Raw genomic sequence first — 25,671 nt, 5'->3', positions numbered from 1 at the left:
AAGGAAATGTGACGTCCTCGCAAGGAAATGTGACGTCATCGCAAGGAAATGTGACGCCATCCCCCCCCCCCCCCTTTGTTGGTCGTGAAGTCACCCCCCCCCCCCGCCGGGTCGCCGTGACGTCTTTCCGAACGGGCGTGCAATCTTACATGGAATTGACGTCATGTCGGTGGGGGGGGCGTGACGTCATGTCGGTGAGGGGCGTGACGTCATCGCGGTAGAGAGAGAGAGAGAGAGTGGGGAGGTTCGGATGACGTCACCGTGTGCGTCGGGGGAGGGAGGTCCGACGCTGAAAATCAACACCCGGACGAGGAGGCGAGGAGAGGCAGCGCGAGAGAGGAGAGAGAGGCAGAGGCAGGCAGGAGAGAGGCAGAGAGGAGAGCGGGCGGGAGAGAGTACACGGCGGGGGAGAGAAGCAGCGGCAGCTGAAGCGGGAAGCGCGGGGGCCAGCAGCAGTAGCAGCGGCGGCAGCGGCGGCCCACGACTATGGCCTCCACTAGGCCTTACAAGCTGAGCGACAGGGGCATTCGCCCCTCTGAGGTGAGCAGCCTCCCCTGCGCACTCCACTGCCCCCCATGCCCTCCCCTCCTTGCCCTTCCCTCCTTTCCCCTATCTCCCCACCCCTGCCCCCCACTGCCCCTCAAATACCCTCCACCTCCCTTCCCCTATCTCCCCGCCCTTCCCCTATCTCCCCGCCCTTCCCCTGCCCTTCCCTCTGCTGCCCCCCTCCCTACCTGGCCTGTCTTCCCGACCCTGTTCGCTCACCTGGGGAATTGCCGACGCCGCCGCCGCTCGCGGTGACACGGAGAGGTGTAGGGGGCCCGGCGAATGTGCCCCGTACCCCCCCCCCCCCCCCCCCATGTACCCATCGTCCCACTCCCATATTTATATACGTTTCGGTGCTCGTTTAACGCGGTAGATGCGTTTCTGAAATGTTAAGCGAAACCAATTCCTCCCCTCCCTTTCCCCCAATAAATAACGTAACGATAAAGTTTCGCGAGATAACGACGTACGCGCACTTCGGCAAGGAAGTGAAATGACTGGACCGCCCGATTAGCGCGGTTGGCTACGTACGGTGCGAAAGAAGTCCAACGTACAAGTGCGTCCGGGGAACAAATAATTGTTAATTTTACGTCGCGTTCTGTATCGCTCAGCCGCGCTCTGCTCAAGGAAGTAGTTCGTCGTTGATCGCTCGGAAACCGCGTTATAAGAGGCGCGTTTCGCGTTATAAGAGGCGCGTTTCGCGTTGTAAGAGGCACGTATCGCGTTGTAAGGGGCGCGATTCGCGTTATAAGAGGCACGTTTCGCGTTGTAAGGGGCGCGTATCGCGTTATAAGAGGCACGTTTCGCGTTATAAGAGGCACGTTTCGCATTATAAGAGGCACGTTTCGCGTTATAAGGGGCACGTTTCGCGTTATAAGGGGCACGTTTCGCGTTATAAGAGGCACGTTTCGCGTTATTAGAGGCACGTTTCGCGTTATAAGAGGCACGTTTCGCGTTATAAGAGGCGCGTTCCGTGCTGTGCGCAAAGTGTTCCCTAATGGCAGATCCGCGTTATGTACGCGTCTTCTCTGCTCCTCTGCTGCCCCTGCTTGAGACTGCCCTCACCTCGCTCGCACTGCCCTGTATTCTCCTTGTGTTTGTACCCGTGCCTTGCCTTCTCATATTCGCTGGCCCACACGGCCCGACTCTGCCCTCGTGCCCTGCCCTGGCATTGCCCTTGTGCCTCGTCCATCTCCGCTGACCCCTCCCGCTGAGCGGTCAACTGCCTTGCCACCCACCACCACCACCTGGTTGCGTGCAACTAACTGGTCGCGTGCAACTGAATCGCCCGTATGTGGACGCCTCTGCAACCAGTTGCGGTCGCTGACCCCACCGCTTTTCGAGCGTCGATGTTACTCGGCGATTTGTAGCGACTGAGTTCACTCTGCGCTGCGCGTTTGAGAAGAAATAAGTAATATTGAGAAATACTTTTTTTAAAACACGCTTTAGTAAAATGTTCCGTACGAGTAATGGCAAAACTCCACGACTCCAGGAAGTGGCCCCGAAGCTTGCCATAACGTAAGTGACCGTGGTGATTTACAGCCAACGTCAGTTGAGCGTGGACAATTAGACCCAAGCCGAAACATAACATATAAAAAAGATGGTTTAAAAATATTTATTTTTAATTTTTTAATGATAGAATATAGTATTGTCATCAGTAAGACATAAGTATACCAAGTTTGCAGTCGATACCACATTGGGAAGTGGGTTAAAATTGAGTTACAAGATTTGAGGATACGACAACAACAACAGAGTGAGTTAATAGAAAGCGTGTAAAAAGATTGTTTAAAAATATATTTTTAATTTGTATGATATAATATAGTATTGCCATCAGTTAGACATAAGTATACCAAGTTTGTTTGCAGTCGATACCATATTGGGAAGTGGGTTAAAATTGAGTTACAAGATTTGAGGATACGACAACAACAGACAAAGTGAGTTAAATAAAAAGCGTGTAAAAAGATTGTTTAAAAATATTGTTTTTAATTTGTATGATAGAATATAGTATTGCCATCAGTAAGACATAAGTATACCAAGTTTGCAGTCGATACCATATTGGGAAGTGAGTTAAAATTGAGTTACAAGATTTGAGGATACGACAACAACAACAACAGTGAGTTAAATAAAAACGTGTAAACAAAGTGGCGTTGCGAGACGATGCGAGGGTAATATGTCCCCGTTGTGCAACTGCTCTCTTCTCTTCTCTCTCAGAGGCGGGCAAAGCAAAAGTCGCGCGATTTTGAGAGCGATTTGGTTGGGCAACTGGATCGGCCAGACGTTTCTCTCAGACTGATTTATTTGGGATCTTGTCGCCGTCAGTTGCTCTTCCGTCTCTCGTTGATTGTTGCGAATGGCTGTTGTTGTTGCTGTTGCTGTTGCTGTTGTTGTTGCTGTTGTTGCTGTTGTTGCTGTTGTTGGTTGCACCGGGGGGTGGGGGTCGTCGTAATTGGACCTTCATCCACAATTCGTAACAAAATTGACGAAAAATTTAACGAATTCCGTGAATACAAACAACACTGATGCGTTAATTCTAGATTTGAAGCTTTCGTGACTGCAAGGATTCATATTCTTAGGTTTTTTCGGTAAAGTCACGTAGGTAAAACATCAAAATTAATAAAAATAAAATAAAACAAAAAATCACGACGTTTCGGAGGCAACACAAGTCTCACCACTTGATGCAGCTAATCCGGCTGTGACGGTCCCACCTGATGACGGAGACTTGTGTTGCCTCCGAAACGTCGTGATTTTTTATTTTATTTTTATTAATTTTGATGTTTTACCTACGTGACTTTACCGAAAAAACCTAAGAATATGAACACTGATGCGCTGTGGGGGGGCGGGGGGTCTCCCTGGCATTAGTCAGACTGAGTGCTATTTGTAAATTGCAAAAAGGGTTTTATAGAAAACATATGAACATATAATATGTAGTAATCTGGGTTTTTTTTGTGTGTATGTAAATATTGTTGTGTTCGCTTACACCGATGGCGCGGCTAAATGTTCATGCTGAAGATGAGTGGTGCCGAGCTATATGAAGTGGCATCAGGTACACTCACATATTTGGTGTGACGTCTACCAATTCCAGGAAAACTCAAATATTACCCCAGCAGGGAAATCTTACCACAGGCCCACCTCTAACTCTACATCAGTGGCAATTGGTTTACTGAATTAGCGACGAAATACAGTTGCCAACGGCGTGTTATGAACCGAGATTCCAAAAAGATTCGCGTAAATAAGCGAGAATCCATGGTGTCACAAGACAATTTATTTTTTTATTGGATGAACAACAAAATGTTAACACGTCTTTACAGAAAGATAGACAGCGCATAGCAAATGCAGTTGTTATGTTCAGTGGCATGGGGTTCCCTGTTTGGTCATCCCTGCAATACACAGAAGCAATCGGCCAATTTTACCAGTGAGAAGTTTTTTACCACCACCACCTTATCGGCCCTACACAGTTGCACATTTACACCAGGGGACTGGCAACAACATCCAAATATCAGAGGACTCCGCCTTCACGTGGGAAGGCTCTCTCTAATTCTGTTCGTTGCTCCCCGGACCACGTCAACCTCGTCCTGTGCCACACACGCTCTCTCAATCCTCGAGATCCACCCAGACTCTGCCTTGTGGATCTCCTCTCGTCCACTCGACACGCACCCTTGATGCTGTCCAGACTCGGGAAGGATAAAATAAAATTTGTATATTTGCCAAAACTACACATGGTCGCTTTCAATTGTTGCAAGCATAATTGATAGTGTACCGTGGTCAGGTGACGTTCTGTCTTACTTACTTTTATTCAGCCCTTGCCTTGACAAGATACCCACGGATGCTGCCAGCTTGCATTGGTAAAAGTAACGCCCTGAGATTAATGTGAAGCTTACTATTTTTACTCTGAGGACTTATCAGTCTCTCCTAATGTTCAAGCCTGCGTACTTTACTACGCGTTCTTCGTACTCATTGACATGTAATTTTTTTCTATAACCCCTCCCTCTCTCTGCCTCCGCCCCCCTCTGTCTATTTAAGGCCACCCCACAGAGACGATCTCCCTCTCTGTACCTGTGTTACTCTCTCTATGTATCTTGGTGATATCTGTCTGCTTATATGTCTGTCTATAGTTTTCTGGTCAGATGTTTTGTTGCTTGTTCATTTATACCTGATGATGATTGCTTGTGTTGCAATCGAAACGTCGTATGCTATTATTTAATTTATTATTTTATCTTTATACGTGACTTTACCGAAAGAACCAAAGAATAATACACTTATCAGTCCCCTTCCAGGATTTTAACGAGGAACCTTTTGCTTGTGAACTGCTGTTTTGTGTGTGCGCTTGCTTGTGGTGGTTGCAGGTGAATCGCAAATACCTCCACACCAACTCAACCAGTCACACCTGGCCTTTCAGTGCATTTGCCGAGCTTATCGGTGAGTCCATGTGATGTACAACAACGATAATAAACATCCTTTTTTTTTTTATTGGAGGCTATCGACGTTGCTGTGTGGTTAAACAAAATTTTTTGCAGGTTTATTTAAATAATTAGCCTACTTTTTACCATCAGGCGGGCAAACTTAACCTTCCGAACGGAATGGTTTTTAGAAGTAGGTTGTCTCAGCCAACTTTTCTAACAGGAAATGAATGTTACGTAACATGTATTATGTTTGCTCAATGTTTTAGACTTATTCTGTCATGCTGTCGTTATTGTTATGATTTATATTTGTTTGTTTTTTCTCTGATTGCTGTTTGATTCATTGTTGTACTCAGTTTTTTTAAAATTCCTTTGTCACTATGGTGACCCACGGTCACTCTTGCAAACGAGGCTCTCCCTGGCCTCTTGAGTTCCCAACTTGGCTAACCACAACAAACTTTAAACCTGAAACGAGCTCTCGCACAGCGGGGAGCACTGGTGTAGCGCCTGCATTGTCACGTCGCTCCTAACACCCCGGGACCTTGTCCCGTGACCTCGCAGACAACGCGTACGACCCCGATGTCGGTGGCAAGCAAATCTGGATCGACAAGACGGTCATCAACGGAGAGCAGTGCCTCATGTTTCGCGACAACGGCAAGGGCATGTGCCCCGACAAGCTGCACAAGATGCTGAGGTACATATATGCACACGCATGGACGCAGGCGTCGCTGCGTTATCCGCCTCCGTTGGCCGTCCTCTCTCGCGCTCAGGTTTCCACTGTTTTGTAGGAAATCCGGTCGGATACTCCGGCTCGTGACAATGCCAGCGCAATGAGGATACTTCTTCCTGGTTCTTTCGGTAAAGTCACGTAGAAGGGAGATAATGAAATAATAAAAATAAAACATAGTAAAATAATTCTCACGACGTTTCGGCCACAACGCAAGCAGCCGTACCGAAAGAACCAAAAAGATGAATCCCTGCAGTCACGAAAGCTTTAAATCGAAATTTAATCAGGATACTGTTGGAATATATAAAATGTAAATAAACTGTAAATAGAAATTGCCCTGATCATGGGAGGGGCTTCTTCTACCAGCCTGGCGTTATTAGAGAATAGAGTTCTGCTTCTTTGCTTTTTCCCCACAATGCTCCACAGTCGCGCGTAAGAGAAGCGTGAGCCCAGGTCTGTGTGAATGGCACTCGAAGATCCTGGCTACTGATTGTGTGCGCTTGGTTAAATTGCATTTCTTTCCCTTAATTTTTGTCTGTAAAAGAATGTCATCATGCTTGGTATGTTGTATTTTTTATTTTTATTCACGTTTTTCTACCGGTTCCATATTCCCATTTACATGAAAAGCACGTTTCGATACTCGCCGTCTGTATCGCCCACCTACGTAACCATGATCGTAACCAAGTTCCGTACTGTGTAGTAACATCTGTGCTGTCGCAGGACACTCATGAAATGGAGCCTAACAGCTCGTTGGACCCTTCCTCTTGAAACAAATACAATCTATCGATGAGCAATTTGTATTATTCTTTGGTTCTTTCGGTAAAGTCACGTGACTTTACCGAAAGAACCAAAGAATAATTTCTGCAGTCACGAAAGCTCCAAAATTAATATTGAGCAATTTGTACTTATTGTCAATATTATTCCACTCTCTCGCTCCACTCGCTCCCTCGCTCCACTCCACAGCTTTGGATTCTGCGAGAAGCAGAAGGTGGACAACCACGTGCCCATCGGCATGTACGGCAACGGCTTCAAGTCGGGCTCGATGCGCTTGGGCCGCGACGCCCTCGTCTTCACCAAGAACGGCACGCAGATGAGCGTGGGGATGCTGTCGCAGAGCTACCTGGAGGCCATCAACCAGGAGACCATCATTGTGCCCATCGCCGTGTGGAGCCAGAAGGATCATATCCTTGCTGATACCGCCGGCGCTTTCCTCGCCGCCACCCCCACTGGACGCGGCGCCGGCCTCTTGATCGCGGCTAATCGTACGGACCAAACGGACGCTGAATGCGCCCCGGTCTCGCTAGATCCCGTGCCAGACGCCGGCGTAGGATGCGGGACGTCCGATAGCCGCGATGATGAGACGATGGGGCACGACTGGCTGCTCTGGGATAGCAAGCTGGCGGCGTGCGCTGGACCTTGTTCAGTTTTGGCGGCTTTGTAGAGGGTTTTTTGTATTCCGCTTGTTTACCCAGGAGAGCTTCAGGACTCCTTTTCATGAGGGTCCTGCCAATTGTTCATTCGGGGATGGTGATGTCCTATGTGTAATCCCAATTGAGTCATTTACAAAGAATTTACAAAGAGCATGACATATTTGGCCAATACCAGTTACATTGTGTTTTTTTTTTTGTTGCTTCAGGAGGATAAGGGAAAAACCCAGAGGGAAACCCATGCAGAACAGGGAGAGAGACGATACAGACTCCACACAGACAGGCACCCAAGCCGGGAATAAAACCCAGACACTTCTTCCTGTGGGGCACGAGTGTCGCCACTGCGCCACCACCCTGCTGCCATAGGATAAGTGCCGAACAGCAACACAACTTCGCACTGAAATTTCTTCTAAAACACAATCCTGCTTCGGTTGTAGGATGAAACCGGCTCTCTATCCTCCAGTTGTTAGTTTTCGCTTGGGTACAATGTGCTATTTTGTCAGTCATTTTTATTCTCTGGAGAGGAACACTGTTGCGCCGCATATCACATAATCCGATAGCCCATCCCTGGTTTGGAGTCGAACCTTAACACAGGCCCGTCGCCGGCGCTTACATAAGCTGGAGCCTGTGGAGGACCGGGAGGTGAGCTTGCGCGACATCCTCCACTACTCGCTGTTCAGGACCGAGCAGCAGCTCCTCACCGAGCTGTCCGCCATCCAGACGCGGACCGGAACCAAGATCATCATTTGGAACTTGCGCCAGTAAGATGGGAGGAAGCCCCAAAAACGCCAAGCAGCCGGCAACAAACAGCACCGTTTAATACTCTTTGGTTTTTTCGGTAAAGTCACTTAGGTAAAAAGAAGGAACATAAATTTAATCACGACGTTTCGGAGGCAACACAAGCTTCCGTCTTCAGGTGGAACCTTCACAGCAAAATTGCTGTATCAAGTGAAGAGAGCTCTTAAGAGACACGGCGCTCTCTCCGTCCCCCTAATCCCCTGCAGCATAACAAAAGGCGGGTTAACTTATCTCCCCCCCACGGCCCATCCTGGCTCCTCCCCCCCCCCTTAACCTGTATATAATCTCGTGTCTCTTAGAGTTCTCTCCACTTGATACAGCGATTTTGCTGTGACGGTTCCACCTGAAGACGGAAGCTTGTGTTGCCTCCGAAACGTCGTGATTAAATTTATTTTCCTTTTTTTTTACCTACGTGACTTTACCGAAAAAAACAAAGAGTATGGACCCTTGCAGTCACGAAAACTTCAAATCTAGCACCGTTTAAGTTGAATTTGCAAGAGTGTGTTTCTGAGTTGGGGCCTGTGTCACCGTCTCTCGCGCGGTCTGTCTCAGGAACCGGGCAAAATCGCTGGAGCTCGATTTTGAGACCGACAAATACGACATCCTCATCCCCCACGACTTGGTGGAGGAGCAGTTGGGGTTGAACAACAGGCAAAGCTACGGGGAGAGGCAGCGACAGATGCCGGACAGCGAGTACTCATTGCGGGTACGCGTTGGGACGGCGTGCGCCTGCGTACCGCTTGTGTGTGCGCGCGAGCGTGTGCGTTTGTGTGTGGCAGGGCACATGCTTGCAGGTGGCACAGTGGGGAGCACAGATGGTGCATCTATCGGTCGTCTCGGGTAATTCACGACACGTGGCTCTGTCCCGTGCCCTCGTGTGGCGAGGCGATGACTCTGGGGGAGTGGGTGTTGTGGAGTGCGTGTCGGTGCGTGTAAGCGACTTGAGGATGGGATTTGTTGTTGATGACGATGATTATCTTGATGATGTTGATGACAACAATGAAGATCACGATGATGCTTCTGCAGGCGTACTGCAGCATCCTGTACCTGAAGCCGCGTACCCAGGTGATCCTGCGTGGAGCCAAGGTGAAGACTCAGCTGATCGCCAAGAGCCTGGCCCACATCGACCACGACATCTACCAGCCCATGTTCCTCACCTCCATGGTACACAAGCATGCAAGCATGGCCGTGGGGGCACACACACCGTCTCCTACCGCTTACCTCATCTCACCTTGCTCCCCTCCACACACGCTCCTGCAGCTCCCCTTTAACCTCACCTTACTCCCCTCCTTGGATTCTCTGCTCCAACAACCAATGCTTCTCTGTCGAAGCCCAACACTCGCAAGCGGCGAGCAACAAAAAAAAAACACTGTCGCATTTCAGATGGGTCGGAGTGCAGCCCGTTTCTAGACCTAAAGCAAGGTTGTTAGAGCTCAGGGGGGAGACGACGAGAGTGAGTTCCACAGTCGGAGTGCGAGGGAAGAAGCAGAAAGAGAAGTGAGGTGACCTGCAGTGTGGTGAGTGCTTGGGTGAGCAAGTAAGCTGGTGAGTGGTGGGTGATTGCTTGAGTGAGTGAGTGAGTGGGTGAGTGATTGCTTGGGTCAGTGGGTGAGTGATTGAGTCGGTGAGTGAGCGAGTGGGTCAGTGGGTGACTGAGTGAGTTCTTATGACCTGCGATGTTCTGGTGGGGGTTTAACAGGGTGCGGATGAGACGAAACAGTCATTCTGGTCGTGGGTGGAGAAATAGAAGTTGATGAGCGGAGTGTTGAGATGTGGACACACCTGGACGCGGCATGACTCCAACGTGCAGAATTGTAAGCGTATCCTGGGCGGACCTTCGGAGAGTTGCCTCGTGTGTTGTTCACCGAGAGTGTGTTTATTCGTTGCCCCAACAGTCTGTAAAGGCTTTGTTCTTGTCTTTGTAGAAACGTAAAGTGAAGGTCACGTTTGGGTTCAACTGCAAGAGCAAGGTGCACTACGGCATCATGATGTACCACCACAACCGCCTCATCAAGGCCTACGAGCGCATGAAGTGTCAGCTGCAGGTGCATGCACGCCGCACACTCACCGCCCGCAACGCTTCCCCCTGGGAGGCGGCGGCGTTAGCTACGCTGTCGCACGTGGCCGCCCGTAATCCGGCACCGTGGAGGCAGCTAGCAGCGAGGGTTGGTGAATCACCGCACTGATGTTGCGAAGCTCCCTTCCCCCGTGAGAGTCACGGAGAGGAGAGCCGTATCCTGGCTCGCCAGGAGAGGTCGGTAACAGCAAAGTGCGGACTAATTTCAACTGTCCCTTTTGTATGGGATAGAGCGTTGCCCCTTCACACACTTGGGTTTTTTTTTTCCTGGCGCTCCGGTTTGCTCCCACATGTTTAAACACTCATCTTAATATATGATGGACTGCAGAGCTTGGGCAATTGTTGACAACACAGGCTCCTTACCACGTGGCTACTGCTGCTGCCTTCCTGCTCGTCCGTGGTTCAGCAGCGATTGTGAGAGACGCGATTCGCATGAACGCCGACGCAGTATAAATGAAATGTTACCACCCCCCTTCCCCACAGCATTCACCACTCGCCATGCTCTCCAGCCATCATGCGCAACACTCACCACGCATACCACTCACCCAGTCACAACACGCATCACACATACCACCAGTCAAAGCACTCACCACGCGCACTGCTCGCCATTCCACTCGCAACACCACATATCACCCGCGCTGCTCATCTTGCACACCACAGGCGCATCGTTCAACACACAAATACACACCGCTAGCCCCACACACCAGTCGTCACGTGTAAGCCACTCGGCACGCAACACCACACGCTCGCCTCTCGCCGCGTGCGTTGAATGCACCGCCGCTCACCGCGCTCTCCACACGCGCGCCGCTGTCTTCCAGGCGAACGGGGTGGGTGAGGGCGTGATCGGCATCATCGAGTGCGACTTTCTGAAACCCACCCACAACAAGCAGGACTTTGACCAAACCAACGAGTACAGGTGAGCGTGCGGGCCCACGATGCCAATCTCTGGCGTTCTTTGCCGACGGTGACCGGATTGGCAGGTGACGGCCGGGGGGGCAGGGTCCTGGGGAGGGGTCGCTGCGCGTCTCCTGTGGGACGTCTGAGGGCTGTGGCGGAGGGTGGCGTGGACGCGTTGGAGGCGCAGCTCGGGCCCGCGGTGACGTCTTCTTGACCTCGGCGTTGTCAATAATTGCATTGAAAAAACCCCCAAAGATGATTGGTTCACGCAGTCTCGCCGACGTGCATTGACCAGAGTGGTGAAGTGTGGTCAAACGTGTCCGACGCGGCACGGTGAGGCCCTCCTCCGGCGGTGACAGACAAAGGGCTTTGCGTTATCTACGTGACGCTTTCCAACTGCGTTTTGAAGTGTTAAGGCTACAGCTGCTCTGCATATATTCAGAGGCCTTTCAGACTTAGCCTGATGAGTCCGGTTACCTCTGTGCTCACGGAATGAGCGCGACGCATGACACGGGCGAATCGGGAACGAGCCGGGCTTGCCCCTCCGGACGTGTTCGCGCTCTATGTACGTATGTTGAACTTCTTTCACACTGTACGTAGCCAACTGTGCTAATTTGAGGTGCCGTGTGTGTTCGCCGTCGTTCAGGCTCACGCTGTCTGCCGTGGATCGCAAGCTGCAGGAATACTGGAGAGACCGCAGCAATCTGAGTTCGTTTCTCGTGGATTCCACCTTCAACAGCAAAGACCTGATGTGAGAAACTAAACACAGCAGACCTGTCCCTCCACATACCTCCACGTACAAAACAAAAGCATTTCTTAAACAAAGGCACCTTTGGTTCCAGTTGCTGGGTCACTGCCGTGATGTGAGAAACACCGATCAGGGTTAGGGTCGTTAAGTCCGGTTCTGATAGCGTTATCGATAATCGAATGCGAAAAATTAAACGGAACAAAAAAATTCGGTTAACCTTCACCCACCCGCACTGACCCACGTGGTGAAGTACGGTCATACAAGCGCCATGATTGAAAACGTCTTGGCGATGCCTTTATCATGTACTTGACGGAAGGGCTGTAAGTTATGTAATATACACGTGAGTATGTAATTGGTTGTCACGTGACGAGACGCATCGGAATGCTTGGTTTGAACGTTACCGCAAATTTCACCAAATTTCAATCATTCTTCGCAAATTTCCTGATTGGGTAATTCATGAGTTACAGCAACACCGACTACTGCCGACCGCACACGTCTGTGAAACGTTGTAGGAATGACGCGAGCACCGAATGCGCCCCCACGATTTGAAATACATGGCGATGGTGCCGATAATGGTTTTGGCGAGAGGTTTTTTGGCGCGCTGCCGGGCCGGCGTTCATGGTGCGTCGTCGCCCGCGTTGTGCCGCCGGCAGAGAGAAACCCGACCAGATCTGGGCTCAGTGCGACAGCTGTCTCAAGTGGCGCAAATTGCCGGATGACATCGGCAAACTTCCCGACAAGTGGTACTGCCGGCTGAACCCCGACCCACAATTCAGGTGATTCCCTCTTCCCCCCTACCCCACCACTTTCCCCCCCCCCCCCCCACATTGCAACACTCTTTTTTTCAATAATAATGTTTGCATCTCTATGACGTTTGCTCAAAGTCCTCCGTAACTGGCAGAGTGGCTCCAAAGCTTACAGACAGCAGAAAAAGAACTTGCCTCGGCATCACGGATATGCCGGTGGAGGCTCGCCCTCCCCCTACAGAGCCCCTGTGGTCTTGTCGCGGCCTATGGCCGCTTCCTGCACGCTTCCGTGACCGTGGCCAATTTAAGTACCTGCGGGGAAAAGAAAAGCACACTCGATGATATCTGTTCTCAGTTGGATTTTGTGGTTTTCATGCACACGCCAGGACCTGCGATGTTCCCGAAGAGGCGGAGGACACCGACGAGATGGACGTCTACAAGAAATCCGTCCGCCGGCGGTAAGCGGTCCATCCGGGACACCTCCGGCACGCCCTGATCCCTCGGGGCCCCTCCCGCGCGCCCATTCGAGTGGTGCCGCGCGTTTGCACGACGACGTTCCAACGTTTCCCCTTTGCGTGCCGGGGAGCTTCGTTGGCTTCGGACGGAAGCTCCCGTCGCGCGGAGCGAAACGGGACGTCACGCCCGAGCGGAGCCGTCTCCGCGCCTTCGGCGAAACCTCGTCGTCGTCAGACTGGAACTCCCCCACTGCTGGGCAGAGGGCCTCCCCCATTCTCGTCTGCTCCCTGCTCTCCCCAGCTGTGACCTCCGGACTCTGACGCTGCCTGCTGCTGCTGCAGTCTCTTCTGCTGTCTCTCCTCCGCTTCTCTGCCGCTTCTCTCGATCTCTGCTCAGGGAATTGGTTTTTGTCTCTCTTCAGTTGATCTCACGACATGCGCTGCCCGTGTACGCTCGCCCTTCTGTTGTTTTGCTTTGCGTCGGCATTTGTGACCGCTGTGCTTTTTCCCGTCTTTCTTCATACGGTCAACTTGGATTGGTCCTAAAGCATGCAGCGAACCCGTAAGACTGAGATCCTATAAGACTGTCGCAGAGCCTACGCCCAACTCGTGTGACTGAATGGACCCGAGCCCTGTTTTAAGAATCACTCTCTCCCATCCACATAGAGAGCTGAGAGAGAAGGCTGAGCAACAGCAGAATGCAAGGCTGCAGAAAGAGGTGAGCTTACCTTGTCCTGCCCCGTGCGTCACCTGTGTGTGCGTCTGTGTGTGTGGGGAGCGGTAGTGTAGGGGTTAACATGCTGCACTATTATTCCCACTCACGGCCAACACCAAGTGACGATTATCTGAACCAGTCTTGGGCCTCCTAGTGTCACTCGGCCTCAATTGAGTACCTCGGGTGGTGTGTAAACATCACCACTGGGGAGACAAAGGCGGTCGGGCGTGGTGCTGGCCACCCACCCGCTCATGTGCCGTGCCGGCACTCATTGGTGCCCACGGATAGCGCTTACCCCAAAAGTCTTTGAAGGCTAAAGGTGCGATCTTTGTGTTTGCATGTGCGAGTCCTTGGAACAGCCGAGTCGCACGCGGGTTTTCAGAGTCGCTCGTAATCTCGTTGTGCCCTTCCGGGATGGGAATTTCTTCTCTCAAGCGTTGGCCACGCACCGCCGCGCCCATCTGCGTGTCCACTTCCGAGTGCGCGTTTGTGCGTACTCGCTGTGATGGCGCGTGCCGTGACTGTGCGTGCGCGTGTTTTCTGGGTCGTGTTCCGCAGGCAATGCAGCGTAAAGTGCAGCTGGCTGCCCAAGCTAAGCAGTCGAACCAGGTACGACCTGACCCAAACCTTCCCCCCCCCCCCCCCTCTCTTCTCCACTCTCCACGTTTCCTCGTCCACTCCCATGGTCAATGCCTGCCCCACTGTCAATAGCACTGTTGTGGTTGGCGTGCTTAGCTCTGTTGAAATGTGCTCTCTGTCACCATCAGCCCTCGTGCGCCGGGCCGGCCTTAATTAGGTGCTCGCTAATAGCACTTGCCCCGAGAGGAACCCGATTGGTCGGGTAGTAGAACCGATAACCGGTACAGTAATCGATGACGGATATAATTGGGAAGAGCCCAGCTCCACTTCTGACTGCGTCGTGCTCGTTTCGCCTGCGTCTTCTGTCTCCTGCATCTCCTGTCGTACTTTCCGACTCTCCCGTCCAGGTGGTTCCCCCGCTGGTTATCCACACGGTCACCGACGGCAACGGCATAACCAGCGCAGCGGTACTGCACACGGGGAAGCCACCCACCCTCGTCGGCGCCGCCGCGCCCGCCGCCGGCGCTGCCTCACCGTCCGTGCCGACGGCTAGGCGGCTGCCGGCCGGTGCGGAGGCCGCTGGGCCGGAGATGGTGCAGAACCTGATGAACAGGGTGATCCAGGAGGCGGCTTTCCTCAAGCGCGAGAAGGAGAATCTCAAACAGCTGTCCCGCCAGGTGGGCCGACGTCCTCGAATTGTCCGACATGTTCACGCGACACGTGCCGCGCGGGGTCCTAGCTCGCGGTTACGGAGTTAAAGTTTGGCCGTTGGCGGGAGGGGGGTGGCTTTTTTTCTGTTGTGATGACGTGTATTTGTTAAATCGTAATGCCGAAGATGATGTAGAAAGAGAGCGGCTTCATCGTTTGCAGAATGCAGCAACCTCAGACCTCCGCTGAGCTTGGTTAGCGGACAGAGGCTTCAATGTTACCACGTGTGCTTGGTAGTAATGGACATCTCATTTAAAACACTTTGTAGAATTTGTGCAGGGGAAATGTTTGGAGCCAGCCAATGGAAGGAAGCACTTACAACTGGGAGATGGAGCGGTGAGATCAGCTTGTGTGCAGGAAGCAGGTGGTTCAAAGGTCAACTTTATTCGGGTGTGACAGCGTGTGTGACTTCACTACCAGTTGCTTGAGTCGCTCTCCCTCTACCCAAAGTCCGACGAGCACAAAAGGCAAACGGAGAATCTGGAGTGTTAAAGGATGGCAAATGTTACCGGTGAGTGCATCTGTACCAACTGCCTGATGTAAACCCAGACGGCCTGTCCAGCAGCAGCAGTGGAATGTGCAGCTGCAGTCCCGTTTATGAAGTGATATCCGGAATCAGATTTGCCTGATTAACCTCAGGCTTCTTCGGGCCTTGTTCAGGCCTACTGGAGGTTTGGTGCTCATGGTTTGGCGTTGTGGTCTACGGAGAACGGTTGTAGGAGGGCGACTTGAGCGAACTGACAACAAGAGTCGCACACGCAGGCAAATCCGCATTAAGTCTAAATATGAATTCTCATTGAAGGCGCCGAAGCCTTCAATCTAACGAGCTAGACAGTTCGCCGCGTCCTGTGACTGCGATGCATGGCGGCAGCTTGGGAAAGCCCTCTTCCAGCAATGGCTAGAGCATGGACGTGGATGATGACGATGATGACGACGATGATGACGATGATGACGACGATGATGATGTGTGTGTGAGCAGGGCATGGCGTGGCGGGGGGGGGGGGGGCGGTAGTTTAGCGGTTAGCGCGCTGCGCTTCGAACCCGACGATCCGAATTTGATTCGCACTCATGGCAAACACCAGTGACGATTGTCTGAACTCGTCAGGGGCCTCCCTTAGATCGACACAGCCTCAAATGAGTACCTGGCACAGGTGTGTAAACATCAGCTTTGGAGAGACAAAGGCATCCGGGCGTGGTGCTGGCCACCAACCCATCCATTTGTGTGCTGTGCCAGCCTTCACAGGTGCTTGCTTAACAGTCTGTTAAGGCTACGCGGGGGATCTTTGTCGTTGTTTGCAGACCATACAGGCAGAAACCACGGCGGTCGCAGAGATCTCAAGGATAACCGCGCAGCACAAAATGGCGTCTTGCTCCTCCACGGCGTCCCCCTCCACCTCCTCGTCCTCCTCGGCGTGCGAAGGCCTTCGCATCAGCGACGTCAAGAGCCTGAGCGCGGACGGCGCGTGGCGGCAGCAGTCCCCGTGCGCCAACGGCACCGGCTCCAGCCCCGGCGGCGTAGCCAACCGGTGGGTCCCGCTCGAGTTGCGCTCGCCCGCAGCCTGACCGCGGCTGTGCCGTTGTGCCCCGCCGGAGGCTTTGTCGGTGGCGTTCCGCGGCTCTCCCGACGGCGTTTTTTTGAGTTGCGCCGTCGCGTGCCGTTGGGCCACCGCGTCCGTTGTTTCGCTCGGTCCACGGTCCGGGAGCTTCTTCGGGATAACCAATTCGCTTCGTTTCTCGGGGAGCGCAACGGGCATCGTGCCGAACAGCGCGCGGTGAAATTGTTGTAAGCGCATCGGAGAGATGTCGGTGCCGTCTCACGCGAGACGAGGAATCCGCGTGGACCGTTCCGCGACGCCTGCTCACGTTCACTTCTACCGGAATGGTCTCTGCTAGAGGAGCCCCTCTCGAGGGTATTTTGTAGCCTACTGCTCCGCCCCAAGAGGGCCGTCATGTACGCCTGTTGTTTGCGCGCCCGCGTAGAGAGAAGCGGAAGTTGGAGGCGTGCGGGATGGACCAAGCGAAGCGGCCGAGGATGGAGTCAGCGGAGAGTTCCCCGGCCGCGAACGGCGTCGCCTCTTCCCGTGCGGCCGCCGCGTCCTCCTTCACCGTCGACGACGGCGATGACGACGATGACGACGACGTGATTTGTCTCGACGTGAAGAGCCCGCAGGTGCCGCGGATCGACGCGGATCTGAGAAAGGTGGGGGGCCCCGCGTGCGTGTGCGTGTGTGCGTGCGCCTGCGTTGCGTGCTCTGCTTGGTCCGTACCGCCGCCTCCGAACTGCCGTTCTGTCGTCTTAGATTCGGTCGTGTGCCTGAAGAGCATGAGTGCGCAAAAGCCCAGCGCTCGAGGGACAAAGGTTCGCAGGTGTGGTACTGGTTACGCCCCACCCCCTTGTGTGCCACGCTGGCCTGAATAGGTGCTCGCTAACGGCTTCTGGCATGATGCCGTCTGAACGGTTATACGGGGAGACCCGTGCCTGGCAGCGCACGCCTGTAACGCGGCACTGTGGAGGCGACGGTTGGTGGATCGCGCAGATGTCGTGAAACTCCCGAACCCGCTGAGCTGCGGGGTTGCAGTCTCGTGGCTCGCCAGGGCATGCCGATGGCAGTGCAGCAAGTGGATTAATTAATATTTCTTTCTTCTGTACGGGTGTTGTGCATTGCACCTACCCTGGCACGTGCGGGTTTTCTCCCAAGTATCCCGGTCTCCTCCCGCAGGTGTAAACACACTCATCCATGGACTTGTCCAAACATCCCGATATAGGTCCACAGGGCTTAGGCAGACGATGGCGCCAGTTTCGGCTGCCTGGATCTCGGCAAAACGCATACGGCGCGTTGCAAGCGTATTTGTATTGTTGATTTGCGCGCGCGTCCAGGTGAAGCTGGAGGCGGACGCGTCGACCGGGCCGGACAACGAGGCCGCCCAGGCCCGCGACGCTGCGGCCACGTCTTCCCACGGCGTGCAGACCGTCACGCTGCCCTTCAAGTGCAAGGCCGAGGAGGAGGACAGCGGCGACGCGGGCGACGCGGGCGACTCCGCCGCGGGCGCAGGTGGGGCCCGACAAAACAGGGACCGGGCGGGCGGAGGGACGGGGAGCCGAGCGGCGTGCGGAGATTAAAATCGCTTCTTGCACGAGTGATGGACGCATCGAATGTCACGCCCGCACGCGCTCGCTCGGGAGCCTCGACCGCGTTGTACGTCGAGGCCCGCGTTCGGAGTCGGGGCCTTGCTCAGGCTCGGCTCAAAAGTCACGCTCACCACGAGCCAGCCCCCGAGTCACACGCGGTGTGGTGTACGGTGTGGTTATTCTCACCTCGTTCAAGACGTCTGGCAGAGTAGGTCAAAATACCTTCACTGGAGGAGCTCTCTAGAGCACTCCCGAGTGGAGCTCTTCTGCCTGCGGTGGCATGAGCAAGAAATTGCAGGTCTCCACCTTTACCTTTCATTGATCAGCAAATCCACGCATCGTTCCTCCCGCGAGTAGAGAGGGCCCTGCAGGCAATCGGACGTCAATGCGTCGGTGTGTGCGTGTAACAGTAGTGTAGCGGTCAGCGCTCTGCGCTATGAACCTGGCGACCCGAGTTTGGTTTCCGCTCGCACCAGTGACGGTTATCTCAAACCGGTTCTGGGCCTCCCCTAGGTCAATTCGGCCTTAAAATGTGTAAACATCTCCACTGGGGAGACGAATGCGACCGGGCGTGGTGCTGGCCACCCTCCCCCTCGTGTGCCTTCCTGTCACACGAGTCCAAATTCGCCGCTAACGGTACTTGCCCCAACAGTCTGTTAAGGCTATATGTGTGGGGGATCATCTTTGTCTTTGTATTGTGGATGACGACCACCGCAGCGGGCGCCGTCCCTCGTGCCTCCAGCGCCGTGGACGCCGCCGTGGACACCCTGCGCCGGGAGAACAAGCGCCTGCAGGAGGTGGTGCAGCAGCTGCAGCAGGAGCTGGTGACCCGCACGGTGGTGAAGGAGGAGGACAAGAAGCAGACGGAGGAGAAGGCGGAACTTGTGGCGAAGGTGGGTTACCCCTCGCAGCCGGGGCCTCGTGACTGCCGATTGGACAAACGAGCTACGATCTGCACGCGCGCAACACTACCACGAGTTTGTAGGAGGAGGCAGTTCCATGGTTTTGGACTTACGTTGTGGACGCTTTGACTGTATGGTTAACCTGACACTGCTGAGAATCCTGGGTTGAAATCCGGGTTCATGCATTGATATCCGCAGACTCTTAGAGTCGCACAGAGATCCGCGGACTCGCACGGAGACCCGCAGACTCGCACAGAGACCCGTAGACTCGCACAAAGATTTACACAGTTACATATAGACCCACAGACTCACACAGCGACCCGCAGACTCGCACAGAGACCCATAGGCTCGCACAAAGACCCGCACAGTCACACGGAGACCCACAGACTCGCATAGAAACACACGGACACTTCTAGAAACTGAGAGGCTCCCGTCTTCGCCCGTCGGTATGCCACTGGCGCCGCTCCGCAGGTGGACAAGGCAGTGGGCGACAGTGAGGCGGCGCCGGACGAGGTGCACGCGCTGCGCCAGGAACTGGAGAAGCTCAAGAAAGATGAGGAGGAGTGGGCGTCTGTGATCAGCCACCTGATGAAGGAGATCGAGGATAGTGTGGCGGGGCACAAGCAGGTGATCCCGGAGAGACCGGTGCCCATCTTGGCACGACACACTTGTGCGTCGCAACAAGACGGGGGTCCTGGGTCGGATTCCCGACTCGGGAGCCTTGCCGCGTGGAGTTTGTATTCTTCGATTCCCCCTCGCGGCCGACACCAGTGGCGATTATCTGAACGGGTCCGGGGCGTCCCCGAGGTTGACTCGGCCTCAAATGAGTATCTGGGGCGGTGCGTAAAAAATATCGCCGCTGGGGAGATAAAGGCGGCCGGGCGCGGTGCTGGCCAACCACCTCCATCGGTGCTCGCGAACAGCACTTGCCTTGACAGTCTGTTAAAGGCTATACTGGGGAATCTTTGTCTTTTGTGTGTGCGGGTGGCGTTCGTATGTTCTCACTGTGTCCTGTTTGTGTTTCCTCCGTGTTCTGTAGTTTCTTCGCCTAGCTCAAACACACCCACATACATACACACAATGTATCTGGCATTGGCCAAAAACATCCCTAACACTAAATGCGTGAACGCCTTAGTTGGAGGCGTCAATAAACTCCACTTCGCCACTCTTGAGCGTGTTGTGCCCGCGCGCCGTGTGCCACCGCAGACGACCGCCGAGAACGAGCGGCTGAGCGAGGAGTGCGCCCGGCTGCGCGCGGCCGCCCCCGGCCAGACTCCGGTCAAAACAGAGGCCGGCACCAACACGGACGGCGCCACGGACGTCGCCGGAGCCGCCGCGGACGCCGGCGTGGACGCCGGCGTGGACGCCTGCGTTGGCCCCGACGCGGACACGGTAGTTGGGGGGTGGGGGGGTGGGGACAGCGCTCCGGTCGGCAGTTCAGAAACGTACGCGTCCCACTCTGCAGTGCGTCACGCCGGGCCCTGTCGACAGAGTTGTGGGGGGGCCGTGGTGCTTTAGTGTCGGCTGGGGGGCCGCCGCCCCTTCTCATAGCGACTTGGCCACCCCCCCCCCCACGCCCAGGCTGTAGGCACAGCGGCCAAGTTGCCAGGAGATTCCCCACGGGTAGGGATGGTAGTTTCGCGAATGGCACGCGTGATTCACCAACCCTACCGCTGCCGTGGGGTCCATGCTCTGTGCCGCACGGCGCACCACCCCGCACCCCCCGCCGCTTGGCCAGCCTGCGCACCGCGTCGGGCGGTCGGTCTCACGCCCCCCGCCCGCTGTCGTTTGCCGCCCCCCCCCAAGGCGAGCGAGACGACGGAGGAAGGGAGGAAGCTCCAGGCGGAGCTGGAGAAGACTGGAGCCGAGCTGGAGCAGCTGCAGAGGGAGAAGGTGGAGCTGGAGGCCCGGGAAACAGAGACAGCCATTTACCTGTCTCAGGGAATGTAAGCTGTGTGTGTGTGTGCGCGCCAGGGAGTGTGTTAGAGCGAGTGTGTGTGTGTCTTTGTCTTGAGCGGTTAACGGTAGTATAGCGGTTAGCGCGCTACACTACTAACCTGGCGACCCGGGTTCAATTCCCGCTCACGGCCATCACCAGTGGCGATTATATGAACCGGTCTTGCGCCTCCTCGAGGTCGACTCAGCCTCAAATTATTACCGTACCTGTTGGGGTAAAATCGCCACTGGGGAGACAAAGGCGGCCGGGTGTGTTGCTGGCCACCCACCCCCTAGTGTGCCGTGCCGGCCTTCATATGTGCTCGTTAACCGGAGTCTTTACCTTGTCAAAAAATATTAAAATAAATGCTCAATACAAAGGCTACATGGATTATAATTTTTGCTTTTGTGCATACGAATGGTGAATAGTTGATGGCTAATCATTGGTGTTGATGATGGTGGCGGCTTGGGGGAGTGGGGGGGGGGAGGCCTTTCACCCAGCAGTGGATAGATCATGGCCAGCGGCGACGATGATGATGACGATGACGACGACAATGATGACGACAATGATGACGACGATGATGACGACAATGATGACGACGACGACGACGATGACGATGATGATGATGACGACGACGACGACGACGACGATGATGACAATGATGATGACGACGATGATGATGACGACGATGACGATGACGACGATGACGATGATGACGACGATGACGATGACGACGATGACGATGATGATGATGACGACGACGACGACGATGACGACGATGATGATGACGCGTGCCCCTCGCCCGTGCGTCGAGGCGCAGGTCCGACAGAGACAGCCTCGTGAGGCTGCGGCAGAACGTGGCGCGGCTCCTGCAGAACCTCATCCCGGAATTCCAGATGCCGGACGACCCGACGCTCGTCGACGACATCGTCCCACAGCTGCTCAAGTCCACATCGTCCTGAAACGCGGGAGGGCGGCTCCTCGCACGGCCGTGGTGGACTTCTGCAACCCTATTTTAAAAAAATATAAATAAATAGCGATTGGGTTTTTTTTTTTCCCTCGCAGGTCTTGTGCTGTGCTAAGCCTGACGCGGCAAAACTGTGGCACACGCTGGCCTCGCAAGAACTCTCTGATGTGGCTCGTGGGAGCGGGGAGGGGCCAAGCGGGGCCAGGGGGGGCACTGACGGACGCGCGTGTCTCGACTCGTCCCGTTGAGGGCGGCAGAAACGGCATCGGCATCGGCTCTGCTGCGTCTGCAATGGAAAACAGCCCTCGGCGTGGCTCTGCTGTTACAGCGGGCGTCGTGCAAACCGCGGGGCGGGGCCTGGCCTGTGGGTCTCGTTGCCCAGGGACAAAAGATCTTTGGGCAGATGGAAACGTCCGGACAATATGTTGGCAGGGGACGTACGGACGTGGACCACGGGATTGATTCGAGCGGAACGTTTCTTCACTATGGTGGCCGCCCCCAACTGTTTGTTAACACGTCGTCGTCGCCATCGTCGCCATCGTCGCCATCGTCGCCATCGTCGCCATCGTAGCCATCGTAGCCATCGTAGCCATCGTAGCCATCGTCGCCATCGTCGCCATCGTCGCCATCGTAGCCATCGTAGCCATCGTAGCCGTCGTAGCCGTCGTAGCCGTCGTAGCCGTCGTCGCCATCGTCGCCATCGTCGCCATCGTCGCCATCGTAGCCGTCGTAGCCGTCGTAGCCGTCGTCGCCATCGTCGCCATCGTAGCCATCGTAGCCATCGTAGCCATCGTCCGCACAGCAGAGGAGGGTGGACGGACGCGCCTTCTCTTGCCACCCTCTCCACTGACTAATTGCCCCCCCCCCCCCCCCCCCCCACTTTTCCACCAAATGGCAGCCTCTGTACGTGCACACAGCATTGTACCCAAATTGATTTACCTAACGCCGCCGCTCCCCCCCCCCCCCCCCATCCTGGCTTAGGATTGTGTTGTCCCCAGGGATTAATGTTGGCTGCAATCCTACGCAGCACCGCATCCAGTGTACATCTTCTCTATCAACTGTGTGGGGACTATTTTTATTTGTGTCACCTGCTTCAGTCTACACCAGCAGCTTAGATCAGCTCCCTCCTCCCCCACCAAACATTTGGTCATCCGAAATGTCATGGGGTACAGAAGTGCATGTGTCACGGCATTCCTTTTTGAGTCGGCGGATCTTGTAAATGTTTTAGGTGACGATAAAAATAATAATATTAGAATTGCAATTCACGGTTGACCTTTGGGTCAAATCGCGCGCGAGTGCAATGCCCGGTGTGTGTCGTACGTGCCCTCCTCCACCTGACACGGCCAAATGAAGCAAAGTTATCGTGGCCACACATTTGTAGAGAAGTTACTCGGAGACGGAGGTAAGTTAGGAGCTTTCGCCAGGGTTTATTAAGGGTGAACAATATTACACAGCAGGGTACACAACTCCCAGGGGCTAGGGGTCCTACTCTGAGTACGGGTCCCTGCCGGCTAGCTCCGGTCTCTCTCTCTCGTGTCGGATCGTGGAGTCTGCCGACTCCACCGACCGGAGAGAGAAGCACCTCTACAGCTACCACCGGCTTCTCCCCAGACTCCCTATTCGATCCCTCTCTCTACCCCTGGTTCCCTCTTCACCCTGCTTACTCTACCCGTTCCCACAGTGACCCCGCTTACGTCACGGGGTATCCCTTAAGTACCCTAGGAGACGTGACGTCATCGCACTGAACGGCACACCTGACGTCACGTCCCCATTTTACTCCTCTACACATTGTTACCGCATGGGCAGTGACACCGGGTCGCTGGAGAGCGATCCGCTCGCGTTCACTAATTGCGCGCGGACGTTTGACTGGCCGTCGCCACTGCCATCGTTATCGTCATTGGCCGGCTTTCAGGATTGTGAAAATATCCTCCAGTCTTCTTGGGGCCTTAAATAGGTGGTGTAATGTCATCAACACGGCCCCCATGAGGTTAATGTCGGCGCACAAATTTATAATGTGTTCTGTCGGCGGAGCTTTTACATATCTGGCTGCGTCGGGTGAAGGAGGGCACGCAACACACACGGGCATTGAGCTCACACTATGGCGATCTGACCCAGAACTCTACAGGGAGTAATAACAATTGCCACGAAAGCGACTCGTGTTAAACGCGAGTAATGTAATGTTACATTTTAAGGTTGGCGCAAACACGCTTATTGAACCGTATTGTTTCCATACCCGGGTACGCGCGCGCTGTGCTTGTTTGGTATGTTGCACGGCCTTTGTGTTGGCGGTGACCGACGAGGATGGCCCCGACCTCGGTGCGACCTCGGTGCGACCTCGGTGCGGCCACGGGCACGCCGGGACGTCCTCGACGGGAGTTCCACGTTTTTTACGTTCCGCCTGACCGCACGGGCTTTCGTAGAGCGCGTTTTGCATTTGCTGATGTTTTTCCCCAATTACTTAGTCGGGGAGGTCCAGGTCGCCGTGATGCCGCCGGGTTGCGTCCCCGTGTCGGCAAGCGCCCGAAGTTGCCTCCGCGGCTCGGCACGGCGCGTCCGCTGTACCTCTCGCCATGGCCGCGACCGTTCGCGCGCCAGCTCCGCTCCCCTCTTCCCGTCGTGGCACCGTTCCGCGGAGGGAGCGAGGGAGCGAGCGAGCGCAGTTGTCGGACGCAGCTCCACGGTCCTCCGTGGGGAGCTGCTCGCCCCGAAGGGGAAGGGGGCCACTCGCTGAGACGTCCTGCGCCTGCGGCTCGCAGCCACGGCAGTGTTCGACGCACAACGAAAGTCGCCATCACCTCGACCCCCTCCACCCCGGCCACGTGATGCTCCTGTTTCACACGATTTTCACCCCGTTTTAACATTACTATGGCAATGTTGACCTGTTTAAAGAAAAGTGATTTTTATATTTATATAACCGCAGTTTCATACGCAGGTTTAACAAATAAATGTTACCCCTTATGCCAATACCAGGATATAATTTCCTTACAAACCTCGATTACGAACTGCCACTCGCTCGATAACAATTCCCGTCATCACCGACGCCACTCATTATATTATCGGTCCCACAACACGAAAGCGAGCCCTTGCTACGGCCCGAACAGCTCTCCAACTGCGCTTCGACTCCACGTCAACGGCTGTGCGAGGTCGAACCACGGCGCGCTTTTATTTTGTGTGCGCGTGGCGCCCGCGATTCAGCGATGGGAGTCGTCGCGCACCCAAGGCGCCTCGCGATCTTGATGCGCTCCGAGCCACGGCGGTGGAGGGCTCGAGGTCGTCCCCACGCATGGCCCCTGAGCACTCCCCTCTCCGTCGTGTCTCTACGGTGGTCCGTACCGTGACCGCGGTGTTTGTACGGGGGGGGTGGGAGGGGGTCGTCTCTCCGACCAAGCACACCACAGAGTCCACGACCAACTTTCCTTAACCACTCCCACCTCTGCTCTTTGCTGTCACGATACCTACACCACTTTTAATAACCCCCACCCCACCCACACTCTTTATTTTAACCAGTACCATCTAATGTACAATGTTGTCATTAATGTAAATAACTGTGGACTCGGGTGCTACATACAGCTATAGAAGATAGGATAAGTGGAACACTGTCGAGCCGTGCCAGATTATCCGAGTAGCACAAGTAGCTGCACGTGCTACGGGCCACGCACTTTCAAGGGCCCCGCGCTAAATGTGTTCAAGCTGTCAATTCTTTTGTCAAGGCTCTCTCCTCCTCTAACCCAGCTTAAATATACGCTGCCAAGCTTGGTGGTGTTCATTCAGACGCTGTTTCTCCGACAGCCCTGTTCTTCACCTGAAGACGGCTGCTTGCGTTGTGGCCGAAACGTCGTGAGAATTGTATTTTATTTTTATTATTTCCCTTCTACGTGACTTTACCGAAAGAACCAAGAAGACTATCAATTCCGGTTCA

General features: G+C 54.5%; 1 protein-coding gene across 1 annotated transcript; it reads left to right on the top strand.

Moving 5' to 3' along the window:
• The first annotated feature begins 282 nt into the window (after window positions 1-282).
• LOC133354111 (MORC family CW-type zinc finger protein 3-like) lies at window positions 283-24,711 on the top strand. The gene is made up of 23 exons (XM_061570699.1): window positions 283-540; window positions 4,887-4,959; window positions 5,502-5,634; window positions 6,631-6,851; window positions 7,711-7,855; window positions 8,445-8,598; window positions 8,919-9,056; window positions 9,818-9,937; window positions 10,788-10,885; window positions 11,513-11,617; window positions 12,268-12,390; window positions 12,747-12,818; window positions 13,482-13,533; window positions 14,089-14,139; window positions 14,517-14,786; window positions 16,117-16,343; window positions 16,798-17,017; window positions 17,696-17,870; window positions 18,665-18,840; window positions 19,321-19,476; window positions 20,056-20,241; window positions 20,656-20,795; window positions 21,606-24,711. The coding sequence occupies exons 1-23, from the start codon at window positions 487-489 to the stop codon at window positions 21,745-21,747; spliced, it is 3,231 nt and encodes a 1,076-aa protein (XP_061426683.1). The 5' UTR covers window positions 283-486; the 3' UTR covers window positions 21,748-24,711.
• Window positions 24,712-25,671: the final 960 nt, after the last annotated feature.

This window comes from Lethenteron reissneri, chromosome 6, assembly GCF_015708825.2.
Source record: "Lethenteron reissneri isolate LAM-NWPU_2019-01 chromosome 6, ASM1570882v1, whole genome shotgun sequence".
Taxonomy (NCBI): Eukaryota; Metazoa; Chordata; class Hyperoartia; order Petromyzontiformes; family Petromyzontidae; genus Lethenteron; species Lethenteron reissneri.
The sequence above is the reverse complement of the archived record's forward strand: the minus strand, read 5'-3'. Positions and strand labels throughout refer to the sequence as shown.